This window comes from Caloenas nicobarica, chromosome 8 (genome assembly GCF_036013445.1).
Source record: "Caloenas nicobarica isolate bCalNic1 chromosome 8, bCalNic1.hap1, whole genome shotgun sequence".
Classification (NCBI taxonomy): Eukaryota; Metazoa; Chordata; class Aves; order Columbiformes; family Columbidae; genus Caloenas; species Caloenas nicobarica.
The window spans coordinates 25483934-25505580 of NC_088252.1; the positions used below are offsets into that span (position 1 = coordinate 25483934).

At 40.9% G+C, this 21647-nt stretch overlaps 2 protein-coding genes across 4 annotated transcripts in view; one reads left to right on the forward strand and one right to left on the reverse strand.

Moving 5' to 3' along the window:
• SERPINI1 (serpin family I member 1) overlaps positions 1–752 on the reverse strand; it is a 50479-nt gene extending 49727 nt beyond the window's left edge. For 2 of the 3 annotated variants that reach the window (XM_065640037.1, XM_065640036.1), the window contains exon 1: positions 675–747. The gene's annotated coding sequence lies outside the window, so the exon portion shown is untranslated. Of the gene's footprint in view, positions 1–674 lie in introns of all 3 variants that reach the window. The other variant, XM_065640038.1, reaches the window with a different exon arrangement.
• A 231-nt stretch (positions 753–983) lies between these two features.
• On the forward strand, positions 984–15736 carry PDCD10 (programmed cell death 10). Its single transcript, XM_065640068.1, has 8 exons — positions 984–1059; positions 7593–7804; positions 8447–8500; positions 9819–9936; positions 10577–10703; positions 11086–11164; positions 11472–11554; positions 14624–15736. Exons 2-8 carry the CDS (start codon positions 7709–7711, stop codon positions 14703–14705), a joined length of 639 nt encoding a protein of 212 aa, XP_065496140.1. The 5' UTR covers positions 984–1059; positions 7593–7708; the 3' UTR covers positions 14706–15736.
• Positions 15737–21647: the final 5911 nt, after the last annotated feature.

The window sequence follows — 21647 nt, forward strand, 5'->3', positions numbered from 1 at the left end:
ACTCCATCTAAGCACAGGGTCTGCAGAGCACTGAACAAATTAACAGCACGATTGTGCCAACCACGAAAAAAAATCTCCTCAGAAAAGGGCTCCAGCTCCGGCCACACGGACCCGCCCGACACCTCCTTCTTCGGCACGGACGGGTTTTTATGAACTGTTGCTGCAACACTTACCACAGTGCAACTTGACAACGAAGTGCTGGGGCTGCGGCGCAGACGGTGGCGAGCGGGGCTGGGGCCGCCTCAGCTCCCGGGAGACGGGAGCGGGATCCTCCCCGCCGCTGCCGGCAGGTGGAGGGACAAAGGGGGACTGAACACTTGAAGCACTTCAGGGTTCGGTTTCCCCCCCGCGTTAAGTTCTCTGAGCGGCGGGGAAGCGCCCCCACTCCCAAGCGCCTCCATCCCCGCCGCCGCCTCCCCCCGCCGGGCGCGTCCTCCCGCCCCTCAGGCACTAACGGCACCGACGCCGCTGCGGAGGCGCCTTCCTGAGCTCGTGCCGGCGCTCCCACCGGCGGCCCCGGCGCGGGGGTGGGGGGACGCTCCGCCGCACCGCCGTTACCAACACCCGCTTAGTGCCGAAACAGAGCGGCGTGAAGCGCCCCGCAATTCAAGAAACAAACCGGAGCCGCCGCCCAGCACGCGCACTCCCAGCAGCGACCCGACGAGCGCACTCACCGGACCGCTGCCGGTGCCGCCACACGCACCCCCGCCCGCTGCCCGCCGGAGCTCCCTCCGCTCCACGCTCCGCCGCGGGTGTGCTCCCCCCGCCGCCGCCGCGGGGGTAGTCTCGCCGCCGCGCAGAAGCTCCGCCCCCACCCGCCGGCCTCACGCTCTGATTGGCCACTCCCGCCTACTTCTTCCCCGCCTGTCTCCGCCCCCCACTCCCTCGCGTTGCATTGTGGGGCTTGTAGTCGCGGGAGGCGGGACTACAACCCCCAGGGCCCCGCGCGGCCGCCGGTTAGTTCCGGGCAACGCCTGCTGTGTGGTAACCGCGGCCGACGCTTCCTCCTCGCGGGCGCTTCCGGCGCGGCGAGCGGCGCACTCGAGGGCTCCGGGGGAGGTGAGGTGGGGGCCGGTGAGGGGCTGGGCTTTGCCGCTGGGCTTTACCGCCTCCCTTCCCTTCCCGGCGTGTGTCCGCAGGGGAGCGAGCGCGTCGGGAGGGTGGGGAGGCCCGTTAGTGTGTTTGCGCAGGGCCTGGCTCGCCCTCCGGGGCTGCGCCGCCTCAAACTCCTTCCAGCACCGGGGCCTGGCGGCGGCGGGAGGACGGGGCGGGGGCAGGTGCTCCGGGACCTCCCGCCGCAGGTGAGCGCAGCCTCGGGCCTCGCCGTGCGGCGCAGGCGGAGGGTGTCCCTGCCCGTCCCTCCCTCACAGGGGCCGGTCCGGCGCTGTTTCCTCTCCCCTCGGGGCGGGGGTGCAGCGGGACGAGGGCTCGTCCTTCTCCCTGCCCTTCCGGGGCGGGGGAGCGGCCGAGGGGGCTGCCCGGCCTGAGGCGGCCCCGGGCAGCGTAGGCCCGGCTATGTGTCTTATTTTTAGCTCGTCCTAAGGTCGAAGCGGAGCCCCAGCAGGTGGCGGCGGCGCCGGCAGGGCCCTCCCAGGTGTGAGGGGAGGAAAAGGCGTCTCGGCTCCTCTCCCCCAACCTGGCGGCTCCGGGGTGAAACTGCCGGGCAGGGGCAACCGGTACCGCGGTGTGCACCCCTGAGACACGGGACGGGCTGGGGAGACGCTCAGTGTCCCACTGAGCTGCTCACTGAGCTGGGGGGGTTTGGTTGGTTCCTTTCCTGGAGCCTACACACACTGGGGCACGGGCGGATGGCAGAAACCCCGGGCCAGGCTGGTGCTGTTCCTGTTATCGGAGGAACTGATTGCCCTCTGGTATTTGTTGGTTTGTTGGAATGTGTTTATATGTTTGAAACTGTGCCTTAGCTGTTAGTATTTGTAGAGTAACAGCTTTACTTTCATGTTTCCAGAGAGGGAAAAAAGAAAGACAAAACCAGGGATACGTTGTGATTACATCAGCTAAGAACCATGACTTGTTTCAGTTATACTGTATAATAATTTCAGTGTTTCTAACTACTGAATTTGGGGCACAGTGCAGGAGGCTATAGTTTCCCATGGGGTAAGCAAACACAAAAGCTGGATGTATTAGGACAGACTAAATCATGAAGTTCAGCATTGCAAAAGAACATGAACTAATTGTAAATCTGTTTTAAGAGCAGGCCTGGATTTTGTTTGGGTTTGTTTGTTTGTTTTTAGGTTGATGTGATTCTACAAATAGACATCTTGGACTTCTTGTGAGTTTGTGTGACTTCTGAATTAGTCATACGACTTGCTCTTAAAATAATGCATAAGCAGTTACGCTTTGTCAGAGTGAACTCAACTGTAAGTGGCTGTTTTACGCGTATGGATAGTTGAAAACTGCCAATCTCTGCTCTAGTGAGAGGCAATTAAAGATACTTTAAAACTTCAATGCTATTTTCTAATGACATTCCTTTAGTGAAGCTGCTGAGTGTAAGCATTAGAAGAATATAGCATCAGTACAGCAGAGTACCTTTTTAAAGTTTCTCGTTATCTTTACTGATTTTTAAAATACAGACATTGTTATTGTAGCAGTTGATCTATATACAATTCCAGTTAATTCAACCATACTGCCGTAAAGCCATATCAGCTTTAAAAAGAAGGAAAGTAGTTCTGTATCTGAAGCACAAAGCCTTTAAGCTTTTTACCATAAGATCTAAGTTATACAATGGGAAATAATTGCAATCTATAATTGAAATACATTGCTGGTAGGTAAGTTACCATCTGATAAGGAAAAGGAGCGTGGGTTTTTTTATTTAAGTGGCCATTAATAATGGAAACTTAGTTACCCAGCTGTGTGTGGGGTATGCATGTAGTTAAAAAGAGCATACTCTGCAGTTTTTTCTTCTTCTGTAAAATTTGCAACTGTAATTAGTGAATTACCAAAACTCCCTTCTCCCGTGCATGTTGGTTCTTCAAACAGAAGCCAAACTCTTTGCTGCTGAATTCAGGATGGAACTCATGCTGCTATTTCCCTCCCCCTACTCTTTCTTCCTGAACTTAAATTAGTTTTTCTGGTAATTCAGGGGTCATAGATCAGGCTAAAAGTCAAACCTCTTCTTGAATCCTCACTGCAAAAAGTGAAGCTGAGCTTCTTGGCAGTAAGGGCAGCCTTTTCTAGCGGGAATAGAGCTGTAATTTTTGCTAGAACTCAGCCGTTGAAATAATCATTCTGGTAGATCACTGCCTCAGGCCTTGCTCCTCATTAGTACTTTTCTAAAAAAGAGTATTAATGTCTAGGTGCTTAGTTTTTCACATCTAAGGTAGGTGGAGCCTGGAGAAGGGAATAGAGACAACATCAGTATAGGTAGATCTACTGATGACATAAGCAAAGATTGTAATCCTGCCAGTTGATCCCTAATGTTTCTGTTGTTTTAAGACTCTTTAAAGGTTCTAATTGTGAAACTGTTCTCTTTCAGCGCTGTTTGAAAAGGTAGTTTTAATCAAACACCTTTCTGTCATGGATACCTTGCTTGTTTTTGTCATTGGCCAATGAGCAGATGTGGGTTTGTGGAAGGTGACTGCACTCTGCACTTACATTGTGATGGTTACGTTCTTATTAATAGCTCTGCAGTTCTGCTGCTTGATTTTAGTGCATGACCTGAAGTCTGTCAGTAAATGACACAGATTAAACAAATTGTCACCTAAGATACTGATAACAGTAGCTGTACATTTTGGGAAGTGTGTTTTTTTTGCTGTTTACCCTTTTTGGCTTACAGGAAGTTTATTTTAATGTTTTTGTGGGTGTTTTTCTCTTTTTTTTTTCCTCATAAAGTTCAGTTGAATGATTTAAAATATTATTGGATGGACGTTGGGGAATAGGTCTATCAAAAATCTGAATTTGTTCCTCATCTAAAATGTACCAGTTCTCTCAGTGTTTGCTGAATATTTGGGATAATATTTTAGTGCTGCAACTTAAAGGTTAGAATATAAAATTTATAGTAACACTGAAAGTATATGTTCCATGTTAGTACATCTCCTGGAATACAGCTTGATGTGTTTGATGGTTTAAGACTGAGCAGCTGGGATTGTATTAGCTGGCATCTTAGCGTAGTTTTCAAATTTAGATTCTCTTTAAATCCTCTGTACTGTTCTGTACATTCTCTCCGATGGTTGATTTTTATCTGATGTAGCATGAAGCACGATTCTGATGGCACGTAAGCAGATTTGAATCTGTGGGATCACTGTAGCAAAAAAAGAATCTTGTGTGCAGATGAATATATAAGTCTTGTCCTTATCTTCCCTCTCAGACCAATTAACGAGTTTGCCAGCAGAGTGACACCTTTTTTCGGATCTTACAGCAATTTGCCAGGATTTTCTGAACAGCACAACCACGTTGTGCTGTTCTAATAGATCACCTTCTCATGGAATCTTATTCCACCTTTTTTTGAGAATGTGAAGAACTAATTGGCAGGCAAAACTAGTGTAAACTCATCTCAAATAAGATTGTTTTGAGACTGTAGTGAACGGAAGTTAAGCCTTTAGAAGACAGCGTTGCCATAAAGCTTGACAGGTGGCTGCTAGTGATCACATACTGAAAGAAATACTGAAAACTCCTAGTTGCTGCGTGATAACGTGCATTGAACTTTGGCTTTAGTCAGGCTATTTTGAAAGCTAGTGGACTTTCTAATGATTGATCTAAATAATAGAACAAAAAGTTGAGTTTTCATGGGGATTTGGGCCACAATCTGGATTGGGACTTTCTTCAAAGGTGTTTGTATGTGGTATAGTTCAGCTATGACAAACTATCTTTCTCTAATACAAATAAATGTGGGCGTTTTTTTGGTGAAGATTTTTATCCCTGCTATTTAACGCTAGAAAAGACTGCAGTGCATCTAAGTTACATCTGAAAGATGTCGAGAAGTTGATCCCTGGATGCAAAGACAAATAGTGTGGCAACGTTAGCAGTCAGATACACAAGGTAATGTCAGGCTCTGGTGCAAGTATCTTCTGGAAAATGGGAAGATTTCTGGAATAACGAACAACCAGTGCGATATATTGGATACGTTTCTCTTCATATGTTGACAACAAAAGTATTTGTTCTTATGTATTTCTTCTGTGCATGTGTATTTGAATCTACCTCTTGTCTTCAGTCGCAACACTTGTATCCTTTGTGTTAATATAAATCCAAGGGTTTGTGTGTTGTTCGAAGAGTGTCAGTGTCTGGTAAAGCAGTAATAGATGGTGTATAATTGTTTTTATATGGAGAGTTTAACTATACTGTGGATTTGTAACAATAGCTTATGGCTCTTCAGGAGAAAATGAGTTCTTCATGGTAGTCCACAGTGTAATAGCTTTTCATCATCATAAAAATCCATCATTTCAGTTAGAAGTTCCTTTTCGTTGTGGATACTGCTAACCCATAAAACCAAAGTAATTGTATCTAATGGTTATTTTGTCCTTTTTTTGCCCTTCTTCCTCTGATGAAAAATCTTCTGGGTAGACTAGAACAATGTTCAATGACCTGATTTGACTATTTGAAAAACTTATTCTGTTGACAATACAGTAATCTAGATAAAAACTTGCAGTGAATTAATCTGTGAAGGCTGTCTTCTGTGATGCTTGTTAGTGTAGTATCTTGCATGAGTATATATTTTTACTGAACTTCCAGTAACACTGAATTAAGCGGTAAAACAAACAGCTCTCCATCCACTCTGCCCCTTACACACCAGAGTCTGTAGTGCAGGGAACATTCATGTATAATAAATGGGACAGCTTGTACCTGCAGTTGTGAGTGAAAACTTGTTCAGACAAGTTTCCTCCTGCCACGTGAGTAGACCTTGCATGAATTTATGTAACTCTGAAACAAGTTCTTTAAAGATATTCAACTTTTTGAGGAATGGTAAATACTCACTCGTATTCTTCCATGTTCTCGACAGCTGTAGAATATCAACGGGTAGGTGATAAACAATATGAGAGCCCTGATTTTTTGCACTTCCATCCATGGGGACGCATCTCATCTACACAGAACCCTTTTTAAAGTCCCGGTAATCTCGTTCTGTGCCTACAGGAATCTGCTCATGTATGTCATGTTGAAGGATTGGAACAGTAAGAGAAACAAAGATGAGATTTTTGCCATCAGTTGTCCATGTTGGAAGACTTGTATAAAGAGCTGTTGCTTGTTACTATCGTCATGTTTCATTTTTCTTCAACTCAGGTTTTAACGGTTGGCTCTTTCTGTAGCGTGACCAGTTTTTCACTTGTTTTCTCACTTTTCGGGTATATTCATACTGCTTAATCTTATGCTCAGATGAGACGTATGATTTTTCTACTCATCCAAGTTCTTCTCTATGCTTACTGTAATAAATAACAAATTTCACTTATATAATGATAACTAAACTACTATATACCTGCCCTGGGCAAAAAAAGTATATCTGTTCTTCTGTTTAAACAGCCTGAAGATTTTTAGCAAGTGTGGAGTATAGCTTGTAAAAATGCCTTGCATTTTGTAACCTGTTCAAGCTATTGGAAAGTGATGTCGATTACTGTAGTAGCTTCAGCTGTTTCTTAAAAATTTCACTTTTTTTGCTTCTTACTAAAATATCAATAAAATCAGTACACAAACATACAAATGCCTGATGTCTGAAGCTTGTTAGGAGGAAAAAACTCCTCTCGTGCATTCAATACTCCAGGCAAATCTAAAAATTTAAACTGTTAATTTCTTTCTCTGTATCTTTATTCCTAACTTGGACTTCAGGTCTTTGAACTCAATTATGTCACATAAAATATTTTTAAATAATCTTATTAACAGAAAATGTAGCAGGCTGTAATAAAGATTTATTATGAACTCTAGGGTGACCTTTTTTCTTTTCCACATAATTTCTGGGTCTGAGCAATGATCACTCTGTGTTGGATATGATGAGCTGGACTGGGTGGAGAATTTCCAAAACCTCGATTCAGTTACTGGAACAATAATTTTCCATTGAGTTAACGTAGCTGTTGACACACCCTGAGTGGAAACATGACTTAAGATTTTTGCTTATATAAAAACAAAGATGTAGTATTTGGAATTCAAATGGGCAGAAAGTAGGCACTGATCTCCAGCAGAATCACAGCTTGACCATATGCAAAAATACCGAATATTTATAGGTAGCCTTAATGTTAATTGTTGTAATGCATCTGTAGGGGGTCTGGGTTTACAGCATGAAATGCTTTTCAGGCTTTTTATATATGTGAGTTGTCAGGAATTTTATGCTGCTTCTTACAAGTGGTGGCAAGTTTTTTGTAATACATATCAAATAAAACCTCTTCAGAAAAATTAATTCCATGAGAACTTGAAGTAAAATGTCTTGGGTAATACCTTACTCTTTAAAATATCTGTGTACTTAATAGATTTCAGTTAAGGTTTTGAAGTTACATGAAGTAGTCATTCCATATTTACTCAACTAATGTCATAAGTAATTCCTAGTTTCTAGGCAGTAACAAATTAATGTTGTTCTGTGCCTTTTCATTTTTAGAACCTGCCAGTCAGGAGCATTCATAATTGTGGTTTTGTTTTGTTTTCTTGCACAACCTAAGGACTGTATATTTTTCAAGTTCAAGTATTCTTGCACAACGAGGAAAAAGGAAAAACATTCCAGTGAATGAGGAGTTCCTTGCTTCTATAGTGTTTTCCTTGAGAAGTGGGTCTTTGAATGAGGATGACAATGGAAGAGATGAAGAATGAAGCAGAGACCACTTCTATGGTTTCCATGCCTCTCTATGCTGTTATGTACCCAGTCTTTAACGAGGTAAGCTACATTTTGCTTTAAAATGTAATAATCCCCTTTACTTTGGGAAATATGATCACGGTAGCAGGTTGCTCCTCTTCACTGGGGAAGTTTTGTGTCCAGCACCATCTTTCTATGTACTGTTTTATCCTTTTTTCTGTAAATACAATTTCTTGCTCATCAAAGTTTGCTAGTTGTCTTGGACCTTATCTTTTTTTCTTACCCTTTATAGAGGATTTTCACGAAAATGCTAGGTCCTGCATTTGATGGCACGAAGTAACATACAGTTGAACATGTACCTGCGAGCAGTTTGATACATAGCCATTAGCAGCAAAATGATATAATTTAATACGATATTTGCTCTTCTGTGAATATCGGAGGTGGTTGAGATATTCTCAAAAGCTTCCGTGACACCTCTGCTGTAGTCTGGGTAAATGCAAAATATGTGCAGTGACATGTTTGATTTTAATGTTTTTATTTTGGAGCAGGGGGGAAGTCTTTCCTTTGGGATGAAACTTTATAGTATCTCTCCCTCAAATGAGACCAGTAATTTGAATACTTCTGTCAGTTCCCCTTTTTATTATGCTGTATAAGGCAAGGCATGAATACTTGTTTTGTTCTGATAACATTAGAATTGCTAATAATTCTCAACTTCTGTTGCAGCTAGAAAGAGTAAATCTGTCTGCAGCTCAGACACTGAGAGCAGCTTTTATTAAGGTGAGAAGCAACTTGTATTGAAGAATGCATGTTTAAGAGATAAACCGTACATGACGAAGCCAAAATCTCAGCTGCCTTGTTTCCTTGTGTTTTCATGTTTGAAGAATGTATCCGTGATCCAATAGTCTGAAAATAAAGTGGACAATTGCAATGGACCATAAGTTTGAGATGTCTGCAAATTTTACTAGTAGAAATCTGAATGATACAAGCATGTTGAGCAATTTTAAACAAATAGAATCTTGTCTACGTAGTATAAAAGCTTAAATGAGGAATCAGTCAGTGAAGGTGTTAAGGTAATAAACTTAGTCTAAATATGATGAGACTATGTAGAATAGGTGCTCATGAGAAACAGGCATATAGCAGACTTGAAAATCGTTTACAAAGTGAATGGTAATGGGATTTTTTGCGGATGAGGATAAGTTCAATGTTTGTATTTGCATCAAATAGAAAAAAGATTCATATAACTTTTCCTAAAGAATGAAAATACAGATATTCCTTTATAGTGCTTTATTGAAGTGGTGATCATCTGAAATTCTTTAAAGAAAAATAATTGTACACATGGCATATCTTAACATATGAGCTATTCAACTAAGCAACACTCTCCTGTTTCTACACTTTCTACACTACCGAGTGTACATAGGCAGTCTTAAGTCTCAACTGGAGCTTGTACAATTTAAATACTTTTACGAATGGTGGTAAGGAGCTAAGCTAAACACAAATAATGTCAATCTGAGATATTGATGGAAACGGTAGTGCTACCTAAAAAAAAACCACACACCCTCGTAATTTTTTGATAGCAGCACAGGTAGTGGGAGTACCTCCAATGCTAGTCTAGCTTAGCTTTACTTAAATATATCATCAAACAAAAGTTTTGTTTGTTTTAAAAAAAGCAATTCCAAGATGATGTTTGAGCATATGATGTGATTCGTAAGAGGCACATTTACAAAAAGTCATGGGGGAGTAGCACCTGTATTTGAGTGAATGAAATCCCAGTGGATACAATGTCTTTGTCTCAAAGCTTAGTGTTTAGGGAAATATGACAGAATATAGAATTCATGAAAAACTTTTATTCAAATTGAAATGAGTGGAAAAGCTTATTGGAAAAGTTGTTTGTTCAAAATCACTGTAATCTGAGAAAAATGGGTGTTGTCATGGAAATATGGTTTTCAATGCAGTCTGCTAGTTTAAAGCCATCAGACTTGTAAAGTTTCTGGCAAAGTCCTGCAGTATATGAAGCAAGTGACATGAAAATCTGCCTTTGTGCTTGCAATATTCAGGTCTTGCCTATTAAAGAAAAAAAATTTTCTTTGCCATCCAGGCTGAAAAAGAAAATCCAGGTCTTACACAGGACATAATTATGAAAATTCTGGAGAAAAAAAGTGTGGATGTCAACTTCACAGAGTCTCTCCTGCGTATGGCAGCTGATGATGTAGAAGGTAATATCTTATGTGGAATAAGTATTTTTCATTACACTGTTAACTAGGAACATGTATTTCTAGATGCCTGTTTTCAGAACAGGTTATTTGTTTCTAAATAGCTTTTTTCAGCTTGGCAAAATAATATTTGTATTTTCTGAATGCCTCTTTTGGAGAAGTTAAATCTCCCTGAAAAACATAGTTGACTAATAAGAGAAAGAAAATGAATGTTTAGAACTATGTTTATGTGTGTGCATAGTTCGCCTTCTCTGATGCTAACAACTAGAAAAAAGTGTATGTGGAGTATAATACACCTTCCTTTTCTCTGCTTCAAATGAAAAGCAGTAGTTACACTGTCAGAGCATACAGTAGGCTTTAAGTTATTTTAATACTGTACTTGATTAGTACAATGTCTTCAGTGTCTCACTAAAATAAAGATGAGCTCTTTTTCCAACTTGCCGCAATAAAGATTATTGTTGCACTGTGTTTCTATTGATGCAGGGTGTATTCACTGCAGTTTTCTGATCGTGGCTATTTTTGTGCTGTTTGCTTTCAAGTGTAACATGGCAATACTGCTGCATTTTGAGAAGTCGTGGTTTTAGCTGCCACTAGAGACTTGAGGAAAAAGTAATGGTATTTTTGGATATGTTCTTTTTCTTAGAGTATATGATTGAAAGACCAGAACCAGAATTCCAAGATCTTAATGAAAAGGCACGAGCACTTAAACAGATTCTTAGTAAGATTCCTGACGAGATCAATGACAGAGTGAGGTTTCTTCAGACAATCAAGTAAGTACTGTATTATGTATGTTTTACAGATTGAGGGGTCAAACTTTTTATTGAAATCGGAATGTTCAGGTGCTGTAGGAGATGCTAACAACACTGTTTCCCTTGGAAAGGAGCCTGATCCTCGCTTATAAATGGACAGATTTGAGGATTTTTTGTTAACGAGAGCCCCACATTACTAGACTGGACTTAAATTGCTGATTTGTAGTTTGAATTCCCATGTCCACTGATCTGGCATTTTGAATTTGATCTTGCTATATCCTGTCTGCTACTTATTCTGTAGAGACTGTTTTAAGAAATATTTGACTATGAGAAGGGGATTAAGTTCCAACATTTAAATAGGATATCTTAAGGATATTACACCTATCTTTTTATTGCCAAACAGGGACATCGCGAGTGCAATAAAGGAACTTCTTGACACAGTAAATAATGTCTTCAAGAAATACCAATACCAGAACCGGCGGGTATGTGCAATAACTGTTTTTACACGATATTTTTAATAGTATAAGAGGAAGTGTATCCTTTTGATCAAAGGATTAATAGGAGAGCTTAACTGGTCAATGACATAATACTTTAACAACAGGATTGTTTTTTGGTAGATCTCAGCATTTTGATAGAAAGAAGGTGATTTCTCTGCACATCATCTAATAAAACATCAAAATTTCTATACTTCCTTAATGTTAGCCAATCTTCTCAGTTTAACATCAAGATTCTGACTGTACCCAACCATATGTGAACTAAGACTCTGCTCTTGGTGGTTTTGTTTCTTAGGCACTTGAGCACCAAAAGAAAGAGTTTGTAAAATACTCCAAAAGTTTCAGCGATACTCTGAAAACTTATTTTAAAGATGGAAAGTAAGTATGTTTTTATACTAATGTTTTATGTAATGGCAGATCTTCTTGACTAACAGGGGAAAATAAGACAAGCTTTTGGGCATCCGCTCAAACTGCTCTCCATCATCTTTGCCAAGTCTTGGGAAACGGGAGAGGTGCCTGAGGACTGGAGGAAAGCAAATGTCACTCCGGTCTTCAAAAAGGGCAAGAAGGAGGACCCGGGCAACTATAGACCGGTCAGCCTCACCTCCATCCCTGGGAAAGTGATGGAACACCTTATCCTTGGTGCCATCTTAAGACATATCAAGGATAAGAGGGTCATCAGGGACAGTCAACATGGCTTCACCAAGGGGAAGTCGTGTTTGACCAACCTCATAGCCTTTTATGAAGACGTAACAAGGTGGATTGACGATGGCAGAGCAGTGGATGTGGTCTACCTTGACTTCAGCAAAGCATTTGACACCGTCTCCCACAGCATCCTCACGGCAAAACTGAGGAAGTGTGGACTGGATGATCGGGTAGTGAGGTGGACTGCAAACTGGCTGAAGGAGAGAAGCCAGAGAGTTGTGATCAATGGGGCAGAGTCTGGTTGGAGGCCTGTATCTAGTGGAGTGCCTCAAGGGTCAGTTCTGGGACCAATACTGTTCAATATATTCATCAATGACTTGGATGAGGGAATTGAGTGTACTATCAGTAAGTTTGCTGATGACACCAAGCTGGGAGGAGTGGCTGACACGCCAGAAGGCTGTGCTGCCATCCAGCGAGATCTGGACAGGCTAGAGAGTTGGGCGGGGAAAAATTTAATGAAATATAACAAGGGGAAATGTAGAGTCTTGCATCTGGGCAGGAACAACCCCAGGTTCCAGTACAGGTTGGGGAATGACCTATTAGAGAGCAGTGTAGGGGAAAGGGACCTGGGGGTCCTGGTGGACAGCAGGATGACCATGAGCCAGCACTGTGCCCTTGTGGCCAAGAAGGCCAATGGCATCCTGGGGTGTATTAGAAGGGGGGTGGTTAGTAGGTCCAGAGAGGTTCTCCTTCCCCTCTACTCTGCCCTGGTGAGACCTCATCTGGAATATTGTGTCCAGTTCTGGGCCCCTCAGTTCAAGAAGGACAGGGAACTGCTGGAGAGAGTCCAGCGCAGGGCCACAAAGATGATTAAGGGAGTGGAGCATCTCCCGTGTGAGGAAAGGCTGAGGGAGCTGGGTCTCTTTAGCTTGGAGAAGAGGAGACTGAGGGGTGACCTCATCAATGTTTATAAATATATAAAGGGTGGGTGTCACGAGGATGGAGCCAGGCTCTTCTTGGTGACAACCAACAGTAAGACAAGGGGTAATGGGTTCAAGCTGGAACACAAGAGGTTCCACTTAAATGTGAGAAGAAACTTCTTCTCAGTGAGGGTGACGGAACACTGGAACAGGCTGCCCAGGGGGGTTGTGGATTCTCCTTCTCCGGAGACATTCAAAACCCGCCTGGACGCCTTCCTGTGTAACCTCACCTAGGTGTTCCTGCTCTGGCAGGGGGATTGGACTAGATGATCTTTCGAGGTCCCTTCCAATCCCTAACATTCTGTGATTCTGTGATTCTGTGATAAGCTGCCTTCTTCAGGACTTCCTAATTTTTCTTCCTCATCTGTGTCCTCAGGCCACCATAGCTGCTTTAAAATACTTTTATTCCTGTTGTAATGCTTTTGAGGGAAGGGAAGTATTTTAAATGCACCACCATACAACACCCATGTGTGGAATTAGCTTTCAATTTGAATATGTGAAGTTAAATTTCATGGCCTTGTGTGGTTTTTTTCAGTGACAAAAAATTGTGCTTTATTAAAAAAAAAAAATAGTAGTGTACCTATTTGAAATACCATTTGCAAACACTAAACATCTGTGCAGTGCTTTCTTTGATTTACATTTTTATTGTCCTTTATAGCTCCTTATAGTGCTTCACAGTATTTGGAGTTATTCCGCTCATTTATCTTTTTATATTTGAATATTTTAGCCTTCAAACTGAGGCTTTTTTCAGGTCTTCACCTTGGGTTTGAAGTCACTACTGTTACATTTCACTGTAGTGACCGGTTTGGATTTTGAGTGTATTCCACTCAGATCTTGACAGTGGCAACGTGTTCCATGTGCTACTGTTTTAAAGATGAGAACTAACTTTCATGTCTGGTCTTGAGCTTGGCAAAGGCTAACAGCACCCAGGGGATAGTACGTTACCTATCAAAGATTCTTTTTCCTACTCTTACTGAAATCGGGGCTAAATTTGGTTATACCAAAATGAGAAATTTAGACCTTGTTAGCTTTGACTGAACAGAGGCATGGATAAGTTTCACATGGACTAGATCTAAACAGTCTCAGTTGATTAGAAAAGTATTTGACTGAAAAAATGGGGAAAGAGTTGGATATTGTGCATGTACCCCCATGGTACTGAAAGACACCAGCTCTGTTTAGCCCTGCGTGAAGTGAATACTGTGCTGTGTATTGTGGGCATAATTTAAGTGTGAGTGTTATCAATATTGCAAGAAATCCCAGGTAAAGCTTGTATTTCATATCCTTGTGGAATCAGAAGTAATTTAAATCTGTCTGAACTGCATGTCAAAGATGATACTGCGCTCCCACTGGAAAGTAACAGCACTAAACAAAATCATGCTCACGGATGTCATTATTGAGCTAACAAAAAGATAACTAAAATAGTATGTCGCTTCCACATGCTTAGTGTTTCATGAGGAATGAGTTGCAAATTCTGAAATTACTAGGGGATGGAGTGTTCAGCTTTGAAAAGAAGAGGCATTTAATGATTATCCACTCTCGGTCAGCTAACACCTCAGAGCTACATGATTGAGATGTCAGTGATGATTGAGAGCCAAGTCTTTAAGTTTCTGCCAATAAATGTAGTCTTTCTAGGATTAGCTATGCAAATCAGTCTGTTTGCCAGCGGTGAGCTTCAGGTGAATCACCATAGGGTAAAACATCAATATGCTTCCAAGTTGTAGAGCCCAGATGCCAATATATTTAGTTGCCTAAAGTTGATGCTGTATTTATTGAATGATATGTTTCTGGAAATGTCTGATGCAGTATCTTTCTCTTTTAACAGGGCAATAAATGTGTTCATAAGTGCCAACCGACTAATTCATCAAACCAACTTGATACTCCAGACCTTCAAAACTGTGGCCTGAAAACTGTATATGTTGAGAGTTGTACTTTTCAATGGTGGATAGGGTACCTTTATATGTAAATTTTAAAGTTTTGACTGTATAAATTATCAGTCCCTCTTGAGGGGCCTAATGCAGGATTTTGAATGGGATTATTGCCATCTTACACCATATTTTTGTAAAACATTGTAGCTTAATCATAATCTCACAATGAAGATTTTGCATCACTTTTTGCTATTATCATTCTTTTCAGAATTATAAGCCAAAAGAATTTTCGCCTTAATGTGTCATTATGTAACATTCCTTATAAGAATTGTAAATATTTGGTGTTCTGTTTCTGACATTTTAACTTGAAAGCGGGAAAACTGCAAGATTATGTATTTAACAATATTGGTGGCAAATATTCAATAAATAGTTTACATCTGTTAGACTGTCTTTTTGTATGTGAACAACAATGCAGAACTCATCTTTCTAGAACTGCGGAACATTCGTTACATGGAAAAATTGAAATTATTGGGGTGCCTAAAACTACTGGCAGTTCAAATCAGTACAAAATAAGGGTCTTCCCTTAAAGCTGATATTTTTGCCTGTGATATAATACTAGACCAGAATACTTAGAATAATTCTATTTAAATGTCTTTGGCAAAATCATATAGAACCCCAGAAGTGAGGTGTGCATTTGTTTTTGGTAGAAACTAAATTCCCCTTTTTCTTAATCTTCTGTTGGTGGTGAGTTAATGTGTGTGGGTTTTTTTTCTTTTTTTTACTCTGAGACTACTCTGAGGTTTTGAGCAGAAAATAACTTATATAGATGCAGTCGACTATGCAGCAAAGGGTGAATTTAAAATATTAAGCTAACTGGGTTTTATATTGGTGCCCTGTTGGGAGGGAGGAGAAGACGGAACTCGTCCAGGTAGCACTAGTGATGTCTATACTATGCATGCCAATAAGGCAACTATTTTTTTTTTTTTCCAGGGACTGAAATCCTGTGAGACCTCGATTGACAAAACTTGTCGATGTAGATGGTTAAGAACTGCTGATGGCCAGATTCAAATGTTAGCATTGTGATTTCATGGTAATATTTCGCAAGTTGTCACGAATATCTTGCCTGCCCCTTTGAGGTGCACCTTGAGTTTATTTTGAAAAAGAATCTTTATAGAATAAACCTCTGGAAACTTTCAAAATATTTACGCAACTAGTAAGTTTGGGGAAGAATGTGAAGGAGTTTGTAAAGCTGCACAAGCTGTTGCAGAAGGATCACTTCAGACTGAAAGCACAGTTGCTACACAACTATTATATTCCTTGTTTAGGTACAAATGATGAAAAGGTACATCCAGACTTTTCTTGCACACTAGCCTGGTGCTGTATTGCTCCTTTGGGGCAAGTGCCTTATCCAGAGGACAACTGCTGGGTCTTGGAACTTGGTTATCTGTGTAAATGAAATAAAAGCAGAAAACGCTCTTTTCGGCCCTCCAAAATAGCTCTGGATGTTCTGCCATATATCTGTGCATAGAAGAGTTCCCTTGATGAAAGCACTGACTAGTGAAATATCATCAATGAGATTATTATATAAAAATGAGTCCTTGGGAATGTATTTTTGAAGTTCTTGGTTACAGGAAGCTATAAACAGGACATGGTCCTTAAAGCTGGCTGTTCAGGCTGGTTGCTGTTCTGACAGTATTTAGTGTTTTCCAGTAAATTGAGCTTAGAAATGTGACAAAGGGATGCGCATACAATTTATAGTTAAAATTTTTGTTATTTATTAAGGCCTGGCATGCTAAACTAATTTCTTGGAAAGTGATAGGAGAGAAGCGATGTCAGCAGGTCCTGAGGAGGCAGGCTGACTCCATTGGAGTAGTATTTAATTTGCATTTTTGAATGCTGTGAGAAGGTTGAGTAGTCTTCCTTGCGAATGATGTGAACTTTAAATTGTAGGACCAAAGGGTTTAATGAAAACTAATTAGGTAGAAGAAAGGGAAAAGCACCCAGAGTTTGATATTTCATTTGTCTTGAGAAGAGTGTTTGGTACTGGGGAGGTTGCACCAGTGGCTGCAAGGGGAGACATGAAAGCTTTGGTTATACTTTGTGAGTTGGACTTAATAGAAATCTCAGAATTTTGTTGGAATTTTCTTGGATTGAGAGGGACGGTAGTGTGGGCAATCCTGATTGATTGAATGATACCACGTTTGTCTGCAGGCATAGGAAAAAAAGTAAATAATTGATTTGGATCCCGAACAAGATGCTGTTATGTCCTGCTGATTGATTCCTTGAAGTTAAAATCAAAGAGTTTATCAAGAAATGAACTGTTCTGTTCATCAGTGCTTCCTAAAACCTTTATTGGGTAAAAGGTACCAAGTTGAGGGCTAAGCTTCGGGTAGTCTGGCCAATATGATGTTTCATTTGTAACTTTATTGTGATTTCTTTTTGTTACCCTTAAAGGAAAATTATTCATTGTAATGGGAAAACTTGAAACCAGATGTCTTCAGGTCATGCTCATCTATTGTGTGCAGTTGAATCCCTCTCTAGTGGTCTTACAAACTTTTGTTTTCCACTGAATATGGTCTGGAGCATACGTCTGTCAATTTTTATTGTGGTTTTGCACTTTATTATTCAAGTTACCTGAGTAGCTAAAGATAAGTTTCTCTTAAGGATTTCTAATACAGCAGTTAGCGTCGCAAAATGCTATTAGAAAATTTCTCATGTGATTATGGGTTATAATGGATATGATAATGTTAACGTACAGAAAACCAATCTAATAAACAAAATAAAACTTTGTATATTTGTTAATGAAGCAAAGGAATGTCTTAATCACTTGTTTTGATCTTTCTCAGCCTATAAAGAAATGAAGAAGTTTTGATTTATTTCTGGTTAGAAGCTTCTTGTTTCAATACTGATAAAAAGTTTTGTTTAAAATTCCGTAAGATGTGCCAGGTGCCCAGCTCAATAGAAGTTTTATCTTGAGTTGACATAAAGTGGTAAGTATGAAATTTCAGTGTTCTGGTGTCAGAACTTCCATTTATCCAGACAGTAAGACAGGATGGTATCAGTCTTGATTAAGCATTATCTTTTCACGTGATCTTACCTAGATTACCGCTGAAGTGTTCTTTCCTGATGTTCTTTTCAGATCTTTCACCATAAGTCAAGGGAGGACGTGCCTTGTTTATTCTGCAGGTGTTATCTGATCTCTTTATTCTACAAAGAGACTGTGTCTGCTTCTCTGAATTGGGTGGGGAGCGAAAAGAAGGTTATCTAGACAAGTTTGCCATAAATCTAAGTTTGAGATTATTCCATTATGAAAGGGAGATGAAATAAATGCAACTTGATGTGTGCAGTACTAATAACTGGATTATGATTATCGCTTATCTCTGGAGTAGTCGCTGGCTGTCGTGCTGGAGAACGTTGCTCTGCTGTGCTCAGCCTGGCTTGTCCTTCTGCAGGACCCACCAGAGCCTTTGGAAAAAGGGGTTACAGGGAATTTCCGATTGTGAGGTCTGGGAATTCTTCAAACTTTGCATAACGATTCTGTGCATTTGTTCATTTTGTCATTTTTCACTCCGTTGTTTTGCTTTTCCTCATATTCCTCTGGGCAGATGTTGCTTTCAAAAGAGATTAGTAGGAAATGTGCTTCCCAGCAGTAACCTCAGTGCTAAAAAATAGGACTGAAAAGATACTCCTGGGTCATCGAGTTTGGCTCCCTGTTGCAGAAGTTAAAAAGTATCATATAATGTTGGTCATAAATCTGTCAGGTTCTATTTTAAAGCCAACTTCTTTGTCCTTATTCCTATTGTTAGATGTCACCTTAAAACAGTCTAAAAGAAAAAAAACCTTCAAATACTCAAGTTTAATATGCTGCATAAATTTAATTTATGATAAAGAACTCGCTAACCTTGTCCGCAACCAACTGTTCTTTTTCACTTCTTCGCTTAGTCTTGGGATGAACTGGATACCATCTTGGACTTTGCCTTTTAAAGATGCATAATCCCAGTTTTTAGTCCTCTCTAAGAAGAGCAGAGTTAGTAGGCAATGATAAATTTGCTCTTTTGAGGCTGAGAATTTTTTTTCCTTGTCTTCATAACACAAACTTGAGTTTTGCAACCAAATTGATTGGAGTTGGTGTCTCCAAGGTGGAGGATTTGACTCATCCGGAGACTTCTGTGGAATTGATGTCCCTTCTTGGCCTCTCGCGCCCTCTCTTCTGCCTCTCCCTGATTTCGTAGACATACTGTTTGTTTTCCGAGATGAAGATCTGTGCAAACACAACTCTTTTTTTTGTTTTTTTTTTTTTAAAAAAAACATTGTAAGGATGAGGAGTGCAACTCAGCAATATGGGAGGCGCAAGAATTGTTTGTGGCTGCGTTGCACACATGAAAAGCTTGGAGTGTGATAAAGATTCCTGCACGCTATCAGGGGACGCAATTATCGGATAAAAGGTTTAATCTCTTCCCCGTCTCTGCCACCTTGCAGTGCTCTTATCACCTGTCAAACGGTGTTACGATGGCTCAGATCTGGCAGCGCGTGCGGTGAGAATTTGCAGTTTAGGAGTCATTCCGGAAAAATGGGCATTGCTGGGTAAAGATGAGTTTGGTCAGAAGATTCCAGTTGGTTTGTCCTTGTTTAGATGTTCTATTGGTATTCCTTTGGGATTTCTTTCTTGCTATTAAAGACCTATAGGTGCTTCCTTTTTAAACCAGAAGCCAAAGGTGGCTGTGGAGGGAAATTCAGGTGTTTTTGTCGGGACTGTCAGGGACTGTGAGACTCGTGAGCACTGAGAGGAAGAAAAACACTGAGTGTTGGTAACGTTAAACTCCTTTCAGCTTACAGACACAAGTGTTCCACTGACAAAGTATATTCAGGAAGGAAACGTGTTTCTTAGCGCCGTAGTTCCATTATTGGTGACAAGGTAAGCAAAACAGATTTTCAATTTGCTGATTTCTAATGCACGCTCAGATGTGCTGTGTAAATGTTTGTGAATTTGCACGTGGTATCACAGTCAAAGGGGTCGTTGTACCTGGTGGATATAATGATTTTAGAGAATATTTTGTAGGATTTCACTAAGCTAAAAAGTTTAAAACTCTCTATCTAAATTAGAAATCTTTGACATTTTATTAAATCATAATTGTAACTACTAGACTTTTCTCAGTAGGTAATTGCTTTTTTTTTCCCCGAAGCTGCATTTGGCTCCAAGGACAAGTGACGGGTGAAATAGAAGCCTGAGTGCCTGAACTTTTAAAGTAAAGAGAATCAAGTATGAGCTACAAGTTTAATTCACTTAAACTCCCTTTTTGCTGCTGGGTGTCTCATCTTGGATAGAACCACAGTGAAAAATGGAAGAATTTGAAAGGAGACTGAGTTATAACGTTTAAGAAAATGCGGGACACTTTCATAGTAAGTGAAATTTCTAATTAAAATGTTAATTGGAAGGATTTTGCCTTGCTTACCAAGGCAAATGTGGCTACAATTTTCACTGCTGTTTGCGTAGATTTCTGGTATTAATAATTTGGTGTGGTTTTCTGCAGCTACTTGATGAGGGACAAACAGAATTTTAAGCGGTTTGGAATGGGAGATCAGAAATTCCTGTCAAGGATGTGATGCGGGAAGGATAATAAATAAATCTTAGCTCTGAAGGCGAAGAAGCAAATCAATCTCAGCTGGAGGGTTCCTCTCAATCTAGACCATCTCTGCAATAGTGATATCTAAGTAAAGGTCCCATGTGTGTGACACCACAGGTGGAGTCAAATTGTGGTCAGTTAAGCCAGCACTAGTATTTAGGGAATTGTGCTGCCGATCAGAGTCTTGTCAAACTCAAATTTCGTGCAAGTTTCTCTCACAAAGAGCCTTGGTTGCTGTAGGTAATGGGAGAAAAAAATCCTATCTGTTTCTATTCAATAAGAATTACAAAAGTTACGGGGCAAAGGAAAACATAATTAGAGCTGACTTTAACCTGCATTTTTACATAATTTTAAAAATAAAAACCAAAGCAAAGATTTAACAGTAAAGCCTTCTACCCAGATGAGAACTGTTTTCAAAAAGAAAACAAATGTCTGCGTTACCAGGACAGAAAAGCTAACTATGTTTTTTCACTTCTAGCATAGAGATGGTTTTATCATGAAATACAAGCAATAACAACTGCTGACGATGCCAAAGTGAAGTTCGACCTGTTGGCTTCTTTCTGTCGGAGCTTTTTCTCATGAACATGCAATAATGCTTCTGTAATTCTCTGCCAATATAAGAAATCAACTTGCATTTGCATAATAATGCGTAAGAAAAATACAGCTGAGGTGCGAAAAAAACCTGCAGTAGTCATGTCTGTTAGACACAAATTGAACAGCAAGGCTGACGCTCTGGAATAATTGGAGATCAAACCTGTCATTTGGCCAATTCTCATTTACTGAGGTGTCAAGTGTGATGTGTAACCTTGTGCCAGTGCTTTGTCCGCAAGGATGCGGAGCCCCGTGGGACACGCTGGGTGTTCTCACATCAGCTTTGCCGGGGGACAAAACCAACAGCACCCCCGGTCTGAGCCGATATTGCTTTGTCCACCCAATTCTTGAGTCAATGAACAACTACCACGTCGTCTTCCACATGATATTATATATATCGCAATTCTAAAATGTAAGAAGAAGCAGATGCAAACCTGCTGGTTTGTTTATTTAACAATTTTGAGACAAAATCCTCCTTAATTTCTACAGGCCCCAACTGTGTCTCTTGGTCCAGCTCTTGGGTTTAGAGCAAGAACCTGGAGTCGCTTGGTTGAGGGTGGGTGAACTCGAGAGACCTCTTGGTCCCCACTCTGCCCGCGGCTGTTCTTTGCCAGGCGACAGCTTTGGCTCAGGGGCATAACTTTCAGCACAGACTTTGTTTCCAGACTCTTCTGCTCCTGTGGCCTCTGAGGCTGCTTAAAATGGACGGAGTTCATCTGGACAAGGTACATCTACACGCTGCCATTTATTTTCATAGCAGCAGTCA